The 12,966-nt window shown below is 50.8% G+C and overlaps 1 protein-coding gene across 1 annotated transcript; it reads left to right on the top strand.

The window, feature by feature from the left end:
• The first annotated feature begins 1,428 nt into the window (after positions 1 to 1,428).
• On the top strand, positions 1,429 to 11,426 carry LUZP1 (leucine zipper protein 1). Its single transcript, XM_010138427.1, has 3 exons — positions 1,429 to 4,587; positions 9,733 to 9,897; positions 11,388 to 11,426. Exons 1-3 carry the CDS (start codon positions 1,429 to 1,431, stop codon positions 11,424 to 11,426), a joined length of 3,363 nt encoding a protein of 1,120 aa, XP_010136729.1.
• Positions 11,427 to 12,966: the final 1,540 nt, after the last annotated feature.

Genomic DNA, 12,966 nt, shown 5'->3' with positions numbered 1-12,966 from the left:
CTAGGGTGAGGGCGGTCCCTCGGGAGCGGGGTCGCGGGGTGCCCGGTGTGTGCGGTAGGGCCTGTGGGCAGCCGTGGCCCCCCCAGCCCAGCAGGAAGTGAATCACCTCCAGTAAAGGCTTCGGCCAGTCTCCGGTACCAGCGCTGCCTCCTCCCCACATCCTGCCCTTTGCTTCTTGGCACTGCGAAATAGGAAACTCCGGAGCGTTTCCTCTGCAGGGAGCTCCACAGGAGCGCTGGAGGCCGAGTCCTGCTCCAAGGCAGCCAGCCTGAGCAGGGGTGCAGGCAGGGGGCTGCAGCCACCCTCGTCCCCCTGAGTTTGCAGCAGCGCTCACGCACATTGGGGCTGTGCCTCAGACCCAAGACAGGATGATGGTAACGCTGAGCGGGACTTCAGATCCTCCCCGCAGCTGTTCTGACCTGCTCTGGTCCCCCTCCCTGCCAAGCACCAAGGGGGCTGTGTCAAACAGCCCTGCCACCTCTGAGCAGAGCGGGGAAGAGGTCTGTGAGTAATGCGTCAGGACGTGCCCGCGTGTTCCCGTCACCACTTGCTGTCAGTGCAGCCGGAGGAGAGGCGTCGGCGCTCGCAATTCCTTGTCTCCTGGGTAGGCAAGTGGGTGGCAGCTGAGGGCACCACAGTTTTTTAAACAGGAGGGAGAAGCTCGAAACTGCTGAAACAGTGTCCTCGGAATGCGACTACAACCCAGGTGAACGATTTCTGCTGAGCAGCTTGCAGGAGGAATACTGGCAGCGACGGGCAGTGCCGACTGGCAGCAGCTCTCACAGCTTTGATCTGCAGGCAGGGTGTGGGGGGGCTCGCCCCATCCTCCAGGGACACCAAATGGCCGGGGGTTGCATTTTCTAGTTTCCAGGGGTTGTTTATGGTTCCTGAATCTTCATCTCAGAGGCGTCTCCAGGACAGTGCTGCAGCGCTGAAGAGGGAGGTGTCTGCTGCCTGAGCACGTTCCTGTGCAGGGACCTGAGTCCTGCACGTGCATGAACCTCAGCAGCCCAAGAGCCTGTTAAGCCCTGGGGTGAGGGTGCGCCGGCTGTGCCCCCACCGGCTGTGCTGACCAGCAGAGGAGGGCACTTCCTGCCCTCAGCTATGGGGAACAGGCTATTTTTGGAACCTTGTATAACCAAAGTAAATGGACTGTGGCTCTTCTCCACAGTTTCATTTCTCCTAATTTAGCACTCAGAAATGTGTTTAATTGAAGAGTTATTTATATAGACATTTAAAGTCTAACTTAGAGAGTGAGAATATTTATATTCTGAGCTCTTATATTGATTTTAAGCATTTTTTTCTTTCAGGGTGAGATTGCCTTCATTCGAAGAAACGGTGACGTGCCAGGAATACACAAGGTGTTAAAGACCACACAATTCGTCCAGGCTAAGCAAAGCCTTCGACTAAAAGGAATAAAAAATAATCATGGCAGAATTTACAGGTTACAAGGAAACCTCAAATCGGCATCTACGATTCAAATTGCAGAGTTTCAGCCGCCGCCTTGATGAACTGGAGGAAGCAACCAAAAATCTGCAGAAGGCGGAGGATGAGCTGCTTGACCTCCAGGACAAAGTTATCCAGGCCGAAGGCAGCAACTCCAGCATGCTGGCTGACATTGAAGCCCTGCGGAAACGCGTGCAAAAGATTGAAGGCAAGGATGAAGAAATTAGGAAAGCTGAAGAGCTTTGCCGGTTAATGAAAGAAAAACTTGAAGAGGAAGAGAGCCTGACCCGAGAGCTGAAGTCAGAAATCGAACACCTTCAAAGGAGAATGGCAGAGCTGGAGAAGCTGGAGGAGGCCTTTGGCAGGAGCAAGAACGACTGTACGCAGCTGTGTCTTAGCCTCAATGAAGAAAAGAACTTGACCAAAAAGATATCTACAGAATTAGAAATACTTAGAGTGAAAGTGAAAGAACTGGAAGCATCTGAGGACAGGCTGGATAAAACCGAGCAGAGCTTAACAGGCGAGTTAGAAAAACTGAAATCCTTAGCGCTGAGCTTTATCTCTGAAAGAAAACACTTTAATGAAAGAGAAAAGCAAAATGAAAAAATAATCCAGGAGCTAACACAGAAACTAGAACAAAACAATAAACTAAATAGGGCAGATCAAACTAGAAATGCATCCAACTTGCTAGAAAGGTCATCAAATAATCTCCTGGACAGAAATGATTTGAGAATTGAAGATGACTTGACTTCTGCGTTGCCCTCTAAGGAGACCAGGAGGAAGGGAAGTATGGATTACCTGAAACATGTAGAAAATGAAGCCAGGAATAAATCAGAAAACCAAAAGAATAAAAATCAGGAAGACAACAAAGTGAAAGATCTCACCCAAGAAATTGAGAAACTTAAAACTCAGATCAAACGTTTTGAATCTTTAGAAGAAGAACTTAAAAAAATGAAAGCCAAAAACAATGACCTGCAAGACAGTTACTTGAGTGAACAGAATAAAAACAAACTCTTAACGGGTCAGCTAGAAGAAATAAAAATGCAGATAAAGAAACAGAAAGATCTGGAGAATGGAGAGGTTGAAAATGAAGACACAAGCTTTTCTAGCAGGGGAAAGCATGACAGACCTAAATACAGAGGTGTCACAGCTGACTTGACAGCTGCCAAGCACAAGCCAAGGGAGCTCTCACCGCAGCAGCGCCGGGAAAGAGCAAGGAACAGAGACTTCTCTGCCAGTAATGACAGCTACAGCCACGGTGGTAAGCAGGTGCCCAGCCCAAGCTTACTGAACAGAAAAGCTGGAAAAGCATCTGGTGCCTCTGCCCTTTCAGACACTGCTGTGACAGATACAAGAAGACTGGAAGACAAATCTGTACTTTCCACTTTTTCTTCTTGTCAGAAGGAAGGCTGCATCATGCAGAATGAGGGGAAGAGATCAAAAGACCAGCCGTCTGTCCTCAGCCGATACCCTCCTGCTGCACAGGAGCAGAAATCGTGGAAAGCACCTTCCAAACCTGCTGGTGACACAGGCCTGAGGTCCAAGGCCGAAAAGCCATCTCAGGTGCTCCGTGGCAACTGCCAAACGGGTGCCGATGCACGGGATGAAAAGGCAAGTAAAAGAGAATCAGTGGCTTCTTTGGCTGAGAAGCTGAAGACAAGTCAGGCAGAAGTCAGTGACTGCTCGGGGGACACACTGCTCACCAGGGGTAATCACACCTCTTCCAACGGCACAGCTTCAGCCTACAGGTACCACCTCTCCTCCCACACATTGGCCTCAGACTCCACCAGCTCTAAAGCAGAAGCAGTGAGCACTTCTGCTGCATCACACAGACAATCCTCGGAGGGGAGGGCTAAAAGAGCAGTAATCTCCCAGGAAAAGGAATTTGCAGACACATCACTTGAAAGTGCAAAGCCTTCAACACTAACAAAGTGTTCCCATCGCTCCAGGAGTCAGGAAGACATTCTGCAGATTCTTACAGGTCTTGATAAAGAAGACACGGAACACTCTTCAACTTCAGCAATGGATCATGGAAATGCTGGCTTAAAAAGGGACTCCAAAACCATCCCAAGTAACCAGGAAAAACTTAATTCGGATGATGAATCAGGGAGAACCAAAAAAACAACCACTCAGTCAGATCTTGAGACAAGAAAGAAAGTGAGTTCCAAGCAGTTCTCCAATTCCAGGGGAGTTTTTAGAGCATCACTTTTTGAAAATGACAAAACCACTGTAAACGAGGAAGACTCTTCCAAGTGTTTAAAACCATTGGATGCCAGCACTGGAGGACTTAGGTCCAGAAGGTCATTCAGCCCGAGAGAAGCTCTGAGATCGAAAGCTGTCATTAAACCAGCAATTGTTGAAAAGGACCTGAAGGCAGTCATGGGAGGGACTGTGTCTGAGGCAGAGTCAGAAAAACAGAAGTCTGTTTTTAAAATGGTGACGAATAAAATGACAAGCAGCATCACAATCTTCCCTTCTGAGCCAACAGCTCCAAGGACCAGCGCAGATACGGCAGCAAAGGAAAGGCATGTTACAACCAGCAACATCAGAGTTGCTCCAAATGAGCCTTCACCAGTAGCAAACAATCTCTCCACACCCGTCGAGATATCGATTAATAAAAGTGCTCTGAAATTATCTGAGACGGACCGGATTGGAGAGGCAGCACCGGCAAGTAAAGCAGAAACAGTGGTCTCCAGAAGCAGCATTGTGATAAAGACTTCTGAACTCACGGAGAGAAACAGTGAGCTGCCTTCAGAGACGATCGGCTGGAAGAGCCATGGCTTTTCAGATGCAGCTTCATCCGAAACAAAACATGTCACTGTAAGAAGTTCCTGGAGAACAAGACAAGGCTTGCATTCCCCAGAGGACTCTCAAGCCAAAGTGGAGAAAAGTGCAGCTTCCAGTACTACAGATGTGTGTAGGTCCTCAGTGGACCTCTCGGAAATGGAAGGGAACAGTGCAAGAACAAACTCCCTGGAGCAGACCTCACCAAGGACCAGTGCCACGGTGAACTCCTGGAGTGCCCCTGAACTGGGGTCCCGAAGGACCAAGAGTAACCTAAGTGCATCTGAACTGCCAACACGCAGGAGCTATGCAAGTGATCCGACAGCGGCTTCTGCTTGGCACCGGACCACACTACCTGTGAGTATCTGATGTGAAACCCTCTTGACTTTCGATGAGGTTTTCCAAGTTGCCTTTTGTTAGTTGTAGGGTGCCTGATTTGAAATTCTTCCAGCTTATTTCCTGACTTGTTGCCCTCTCCCTGCTGTCTTCAGTGGAGCTTCTCACATGTGAAGTACCCGATTTAGATTTGTTGAAATGAGATCCATCTGCTTGGGTCTTGTACTACCATGTGAATAGCTATACAGCAGCTTTTGGCCTTGCCAAGATCAGAGAAGACATAGTCACAGCTTATCTAGGACATGGTATGCTTTTCAGAGTGGCTGTGCATGGCACTGTCAACCTGGAGTTGTATGAAAAAGTGATGGGAACGAGCAGAGGGCTGTCATTCAGGCAGAGATACAGCTCCTGTTGGTAAGAGCTGCACCACGATGAGAGGTGCAGCTCCTGTCAGTAAGAGTTCCCCCATGTGAAACCAGACGCTCTGGCAATGCTTCCCAGGCATCATGTCAACATTTGAGTGGTGGCTGGTTCCACAGGGCTGCTCCCTCCTTAGTCTGTTGATGTGCACCTGAAAAGAAGAGCCACGGGGATGGCTGCGCTCTTGTCCTGGTCCTTTGGCTGGCACCAGTTAGGAGAGTTCCTCGGGACAGGGCTGACACACACGGACAGTTAGTTGGTCTAGTGAGCCAGCGCTGCCACTGAAGCTGCAGGTCCAGCATGTTTCAGGCAAGCTCACTGGCACCACCTGCCCTCCAGACCTTTAAAGCACAGGCCGGTTCCTGCTGCAGCTGCTGCCGTTGCCAGTCTCCAGGAGGAGCTGGAGTAATCTGACTGGGCTGGTGGCAGGGGGGACAGATTCAGAACTGAATTCCTCTGGCATTGACAAAGATGAGATAGCGAAGATGTGAGAGGAGTTTTACATTTGCAAAACTTGTCTTCCACTTCTCTGGCAATGAGAAGTGCAGAAGTGTTTGCACTGTTGCTTTGCTTGGCAGAGAGGCTGGTGCCTGGCGCTATGAATGCAGGTTGGCCCTCCAGCTACGTTTGGACACTGAGAATACCTCGTTTTCCTGGCCAGGGTCTCCTGAGGTCACAGTCTGTACTTCTCTTTCCTGAGCCCAGGCAGAACTGACATGACTGAGACTGCCCTCTTGCATAACGGCAGCTTATATGCTTGGGAAACAGGAGATCCATCCCTGCACCTCCCTTTATCTGGGGTTTTGATTTCACAACACCCACAACCTTGAGTCTTTCTTACAGCTGAAGAGGTCCCCACTTGCAGCTGGGCTCACAGCTGGTCAGTCAGGGAGCTCTAAACAGTGGGCACTCACACATTTCTTTCCCATCTTCCCCATATCATCCCACCCAGGGCTGGGTGTAGCTTTGCAGTACGTTCTGTGGGTCAGGGTCACTGCCAGTTGCTGACTATGTGGTGTGCCTGAAGTGTACCTGGCAGAGCAACCTGACCTCTGCGTGGTCGTCTTGGCTCTCCCTGATGAATCAGCCCAGCTTCCAGCCTTCACAAAATCACACCATTGTTTGGTTGGAAGAGATGTCTAAGACTGTCGAGCCCAACTGTTCACCCTTCACTGCCAGGGTTCCTAAACCATGTCCCTTAGCACCACATCCACACCTCCAGGGATGGGGACTCCACCACTGCCCTGGGCAGCCTGTTCCAATGCCTGGCAAGACTTTCTGTAAAGAAATTTTTCCTAAGGGTTCCTAAACCATGTCCCTTAGCACCACATCCACACCTCCAGGGATGGGGACTCCACCACTGCCCTGGGCAGCCTGGGCCAATGTATCACCACCATCTCTGTAAAGAAATTATTCCTAATATCCAACCTCAACCTCCTCTGGTGCAACTGGAGCCCACTTCCTCTCATCCTGTCAACTTGTTCTATGGGAGAAGATGCTGACCCCCAGCTCGCGCCAGCCTCCTGTCAGGGAGTTGTAGAGAGTGATGAGGTCTCTCCTCAGCCTCCTCTTCTCCAGACTAATCAACCCTCAAGGTGCCTCAGCTGCTCCTCAGCACATTGTGCTCCAGACCCTGCACCAGCTTTACTGTCCTTCTCTGGACACGCTCCAGCCCCTCAATGTCCTTCTTGCTCATGTCTGCAGTGATAGTCAGGAAAGCGACTGCAGGGTTAGTTCACCCAGCATTCAGTTTGCTATCTCTCCGCTTCATACTTCAAAATAAAACCAAACTGACACTCCATCATCACAAACATTAATTTTTGGTCAGAAATATTAAGTAGATTTTTAGCTTATAAGTGAGGAGCATGAAGTTACCCTGGAAGACTGCGGGTACCAGATACACTGCATGCACCAAATTCTGTCTGAGCATATGCCCTGGAGAAAATCCCCGAGGTATCTGCCTCCAAAGGGTATCTCCAGACTTAGAGCAGGTCTCCCATCATCACAAGCAGTCTGCCTCTGCTGGGAGCTGTGTTTCCGTTAAAGACGCAGCTCTTTCTCCAGCAGAAGGCTTGGCACTGAGCTATGCTGGCGTTGCACTCTCAGTTTTCCTGTGAAGGTGTCACTGCCACCTCTTCCAGAGTCTGAAATAACCTTAAAAATCCTATTTAGAAGACACTGGGTCTGTGCTGGTTTTGCCAAAATATGTCTTCCTCTCCTCTATGGAATCCTCCCCACGTCTGACCGTGTGCTGCAGCACAGCAGACAAAAGCAGGCTGGAGGCTCCTGCGCTGCTGCCTCAGCCTGGCCCTTGGGACGGACCCTGGCTGAGCAAAGAGATGCCAAGGCACAAGGTGTAACTTCAGCCTCCTGGGTTTGTACCGCTGCTGTGGGCAAACGCCCCTAATGCGGCCACAGGAGCCATCAGCAGCTCTTGGTGTTGTGCTGCAGGAGCAGCAGCTCTTTGGAGGCTGCTGTGCAGGACCCAGAGAGCAGTAGGTGCTGAGGAGCAGCTCCCTCTGGTGCTCGCAGCCAGCCCCAGGAGATGCAGGAACTCCAGCAGCCTGTTGGGCTTCGCTAATTGTCACTATTTCTCCCGGGTGATGTTTGACAGCTGGAAATGTGCAGTGCCAGCATTAGCCCAAAGGCAGTGGCCGGCAGCAGTGCCAGACGAGTGCAGTTAATTTGTTCTTCTTGTGGTGGTGACATTAGTTCCCCTGGAGCTGGGCTATATGTCCTCCGTAAATTAGGTAAAACCCTAAAGGTCAGCTCTTCCTCACGTGAAGCTATGGGTACCTTCCTGTGGTGGGCAGGCCTCATGGGAAGGTCTCCTTGACAGTAACCGGGGATATGCTGCCTCTCGCCCCTTCTCTCCTCTGCTTTAGGGACCAATAAGAAGTGCATCCATCACCACGTCACCCTTGCTTACGGCATGTCCGCTTCTGCTCAAGCAGCCAGCCACACCACACCAGCATTTCATCCTTCCCTCAGAACTTCTGTCCACGGGTTCTGTTCTGCTTTGTACGAATCGCGGGGGTCGCAGTCCGTTCAGAGCAGCTTCCCAGGTGCTTGTCAGTGGACAGCTGATTGTCCTTCGGGTGCCGTGGAGCATGCAGAGCTCTGCACTGACCCAGCTCTGGTGCAGTGCTGGGACGTACTGGTCTGCACCGCTGATGCATGGGGAGCGGCCAGCCCAATGGCCCTGGCTCAGCTCTTTACCTACAAAACTCTCCGAGACCAGCATACCTGGGTTGATAGTCATAAATTCACGCTGCCTGACAGCAGAGACAGACTGACACTGTCAGTTGCCCAAAGGGATGGAGCTCCTACATGCTCACCACGGGGCCTCATCTCTAATGACAGCTGCTGTATCAGAAACAGAGAAGTGCCTGGCCCTTGCTAAGCTGTCCAGGCCCATCAGGATGACTGCCGTTCCTTAAATTACAATTATCACCTCACTTTCCTAAGCAGCTTTGCCTGCCGTGGTTAGCCCTAGCCCATGGTTGCTTGGAGGTCCCTGTAGGACCTGTCCTTGTTGTGCGTATTCACCACATATTGCTGCTGCTGCTGCTCACATCTCACATTTGTTGTAGGGCTTGGCTCAGAAAGGAGAGGTCAGGTCCAGTGTTTGCTGGATTTCATCCACAGCAGAGCCAGCTTAGGTGAGGTTTGCCCCCTGGGACCCACAGACGTCACTGCTTCATTCTGAGAGCCCATCAAAGCCTGGCATCCAGCTCAGAGATGCTTTTCTGCCAGGCCTGGGGGCTGATGCCTCTACCTTCTCTGCTGTCCTTTTGACACAGGGCAGGGACAAAAATCTGTTCCACTGGTACCCGCAGCCTCTTCCCAGGCTGTGCAGTGCGTGTTTCAGTAAAACGTGTTTCACGATGCCATCCCCAACATGGGCAGAGCTGAAACTGTCCTCAGCAGAGTGGTGTGGCTATTGCTCTGTGCCCAGTAGCTGATTACGTTATTGCAGTTGTACGTTCACTGTTGTGAAGATTTGTTTTGCGTCCGATGTTGATGTGATGGTGCCTTACAGTGTGCTGGAACCTGTGAATAAGGTTTTCCAGCCAGTGACAGCACCAGCAAAAGCACTGCCATCTTCCTGGGGAGCTGGAGGGTGCCAGGGACTCCTCACCCCACCATGGCACACAGCAGGCTGCAGCCTCAGTAAAGGACATGGGTGCCTCAACCAGCCCCAAGGCAGACCGTCGGCGGCTGAGTCCCAGGGTATGATCCCAGAAACGTCTCTGCAAACATTCAAGAAAACATTAGTGAGTTTACAAGTGCCATGTAGCAGGAAAACAGCGTAGGACACTCCCACATCACAGCCTCATTACTAAGTAAATGGGAGATTCAGGGTGCAGTCACTAAACAGTGGGATTTTCTGCTGATAGTCCCTCAGGGATACCAGTACTCAGCCCAGCGAGCCATGCAGGCTGAGCACAGGTCACTCAGCTGACGAGAGGAGTCCACACCCCTAACTTGGGTTAAAATGGATGACTTAAAAAAAAAAAAAAAAAAAAAAAAAAAAAAAAAAAAAAAAAAAAACAAAAAAAACCACTTTATGAAATAGCACAGAAGTGAGAATGTGGTAGACCTGGTCTGGTGGCCTGAGTTCCTCCTTGGCAAAGGGACTCAAGCCAGCACCTCGCACTGCAATCCCAGGACCAGGAACCCCATGCTATTTTAGACCCCTTTTTAGTCTCCGAGTCCCAACCCTCTTTGTTTTCCTTCACATAGGATGACAGCAAAGATTTTGTGCCCAGTTCCAGAAGGAAACAGTACGGCTCTTCTGAGTACCTCTCGCAGGCTGACACACCAGGGAAAAGGCCAGCCACCAAGATGGAGCTGCAAGACCCCAAATCCACCCCCCAGGCACCTCTGGGTCTGCAAGTGGAGGAGCAGGTATGTGAGTTCAAGCACTGTCCAGAAGAGAGCTACAAAGCAAGAGGCCAATGTCTGAACTGACCTCCCAGTGACACAACTTAGAGAACTTGTCCAAAATGAATGTCAGCTTTCTAGGCGAAATCCAGTCTTAAATTAGCAGTGCCCAGAGATGCAGTGTCTATGCTGATGCCTTGGTAAATTATTCTTCTCGTTTCCTATACTAGTAAAAAAAAAAAAAAAAGTACTACCTGATTTTTCTATTCTAAACTTGTTTCCACTGGCTTTATGGCTAAAAACATTTTCTGGGGAATGAAAGGCCTAGTCATCCTCTGGCACACACTGGACAGTTGGGAATGGGGAAAAAAAAAGACATTTGGAGACACAAAATCTGAGCCCCTGACTTACCCGCGTCAGCTGGCTGCTGTACCGCCGGGGTGCTTGTCCACTGCCCCATAGCTGCTGCTCTGCCTCCTGAAACAGCATTCTGGACACACAGAAGTGGAGAATTGCCCGCAGGATAGTGACTGTGACTTTCTGCCTGGCATAGGAACACCCCCGGTATGCCAGCCTCCTCCCTTCAGAGCAGACAGGGGTCCAGGAAGACTTTAACTCCTAGGGGCACATCTGTACGAAAGGCTTCCTCCTGCCATTCCCTCTTGACCTGTGCAGCTGCCCAGAGCAAAGCGCATCTTTCCATTTACGCACCACACACAGCAGGAAATATCTTAAGCCCTCAGACCTGTCAGCGTGTCTTGCTGAACATGCACAGGAGCTGCCGAGTCTTGCTGTGAGGGCAGCAGAACTGCAGTGAGCCAGCCGAGAGCCCGGCCTCGTCAGAGCTCTTGGTGAAGCTGTCCAAAATGAAGAGCCCAGAGGGGCATGGTGCCAGCTGGGCTTTGAGACTGGCATTTAGAGAAGGTAATGCTTGCACTAGAGAGCAGAGCCCTGACACTGCCCTTGTTGGTGGCCGAGGAAAGGGAGGCCGCAGCGATGCTCTGTATGGTCACTGAGAGGTGCTACCCAGGTGCCATTCACCTGGCCAGATGCAGCCTCCTGCGCCTGAGGCCGTGCTTGGGCTGCACAAGGCCAACAGCAAAGAAAACTTCAGTCAAGCCTGGTCCCCCCAACATATACACTATCATCTGGATCTTCTGTCCTGCCCAGACAGCCATCACCTGTAACAGGAGCCTGAACACCTTGCGTATGGAGATGAGCTCTGACATTAGACCAGCTCCATCTCCTCGGTTTGGTCACGTGTTGTGCATCTCCCTGCGCAAGCTCCACGTGCCGGGTGTGGAGGTGGGTGCAGGGGGTGCTATGGCACACACAAAGATAACAGGCCCTGCCTGCGGGGGGTAGGGCCGGGTCACCCCGCTTTGGGCTAGGAGCCTGCTGGCTCTGTGATGCTGCTGAAGGGCAAACACAATACTCTTCCCCAGAGCAAAATCGCTGCCGGGGCAGCTGCGGGTGCTGACCAGTCTGTGATGCTGTGGGGTTGTCTCTTACAGGGTGCATCCCGTGCCTGCCGGACAACATCTCGGAGATGAGCCGTGTTCCCTTCCACTCAGCAAACACCCTGCGCAGTGGAGCAAGAGGCAGGATAGCACCAAGCTCACGGGCATCACACCTGTCTGTAACCTCTCCAGAGGCCTCAGCCAACCTGAAACCAGTTCTCTCATGCCATTTGCAAGGTACTGGAGCTTTACTGATGAATTCTTTTTCTTCACTGCTGAAGAGGCAGCTGCAGAGACTTTGCTCAGGGGACTCCCACTTCTCATCTCTGTACCTGCAGTCTGAATCTCCTCCATAGGGTGATGGGTCTGTCTCCATTTGGAAGCCTCGCCGGCACACCACTCCGATCAATGGTACTCCCGGGACAAGAGAGAACTTGTTCATCACTTCTGTTTAGACAAGAGCCCAGAAGCACCCCTGTGACTACAGCCCACCAGCCCATGACAGCTGTCCCACCCAGTGTCACAACTGAAAGCTTCTGGCTCCCACAGAGAGTTTGCATTCTCCTAACACACCCTTGTTGGCTTGGGTTGTGGTCACCTCAGCACCTGTCGTCCACAGCACCCTCTGTCTCTAGGCAGGAGGAAACCAGTCCCCACTGGTAGCTTTACACATGAAGAGGGAAGGAGAGCGGAAAACGTTGTTTAGAAGCAGTTTCTTCTGTCTTGCTGTCAGTCTCTGCAACCAGCTTTGCATGACCTACCCATCACCAGCTGAGATCTTGCACCAAGAAGTCACCCACTGAGCCAAACTAAGAGCAGTCCACGCAGCCATGACCCTTGCTCCTGACTGGGACTGGGGTGCCTTTTCACCTGAAGCTTCATGTCCATCACGCTCTGCAGGCAACAGCTCTGCTGCTCATTACCAGCAGAGGAGCTTGAAGGGAAAAAGAAACGAGTGCTTTTCCTTCAGACAAGCAGAATGTCCTTGTTCCTTCCAAAACCAGGGTGGAGACAGCAGGACTGGACCTTGAGCAGGACTGGACAGAGGGAGCGGACCCCTAAGCAGGAGCAGACCCTAACTAGGCAGCGTTTCCTTTTGCATTTTTTAGGTTTCCCAAATTTATATTTTTAACCCTGTGTTTTATTCTTTTATATTTCATGACACGTACAAGTGTCAGGCTGCATAACAAGACAAAAAGGTCATGATTTTAAATTAGCACTAAGTGGCAGCTCTGATAATTTTTAAATTAAATTATATTAAATTATATCAACTGCTATCTGTCACCATTTCATAACTTAGCAGTGCTAGTAGAGAAAGGGATGACTGTACCATCAGGGGTAATGGGAAAAAAATTTAAACTCAAAATCCAAACTAGAAGTGAAAGAAAGTGAAGTTCTGAAGTTAAATTCGGATTTCTGAAAAGCCTCCCCCTGTCCCATGTTTATTAACAATTTGAGCAGATTTTGCCGTTTGAAACCACAGTGGATTTTGGAATTGCAATACCCACCCCGAGCGAGCATCCTGCTTTGCTCAGAGGTTAACTGTGTGGCAGGATCAGCGCCACACGGAAGAAGTCATTACTGAGCTGGACAGCTGGAGCAGCAGCAGCCTCCCTTGCCTCTTGCAGCCCCA

Source organism: Buceros rhinoceros, unplaced genomic scaffold, assembly GCF_000710305.1.
Source record: "Buceros rhinoceros silvestris isolate BGI_N320 unplaced genomic scaffold, ASM71030v1 scaffold12566, whole genome shotgun sequence".
Classification (NCBI taxonomy): Eukaryota; Metazoa; Chordata; class Aves; order Bucerotiformes; family Bucerotidae; genus Buceros; species Buceros rhinoceros.
Note: the sequence above shows the minus strand (reverse complement) of the source record. Positions and strands in the feature narration are given on the sequence as shown.

What these genes read in the sequence shown, in the direction of transcription:
- LUZP1 (XM_010138427.1), top strand. Translation starts at nt 1,429, where the DNA reads ATGGCAGAATTTACAGGTTACAAGGAAACCTCAAATCGGCATCTACGA. An exon ending in GGCACCGGACCACACTACCT is followed by an intron (nt 4,588 to 9,732) that starts GTGAGTATCTGA and finishes TCCTTCACATAG; the next exon opens with GATGACAGCAAAGATTTTGT. An exon ending in GTCTGCAAGTGGAGGAGCAG is followed by an intron (nt 9,898 to 11,387) that starts GTATGTGAGTTC and finishes TGTCTCTTACAG; the next exon opens with GGTGCATCCCGTGCCTGCCG.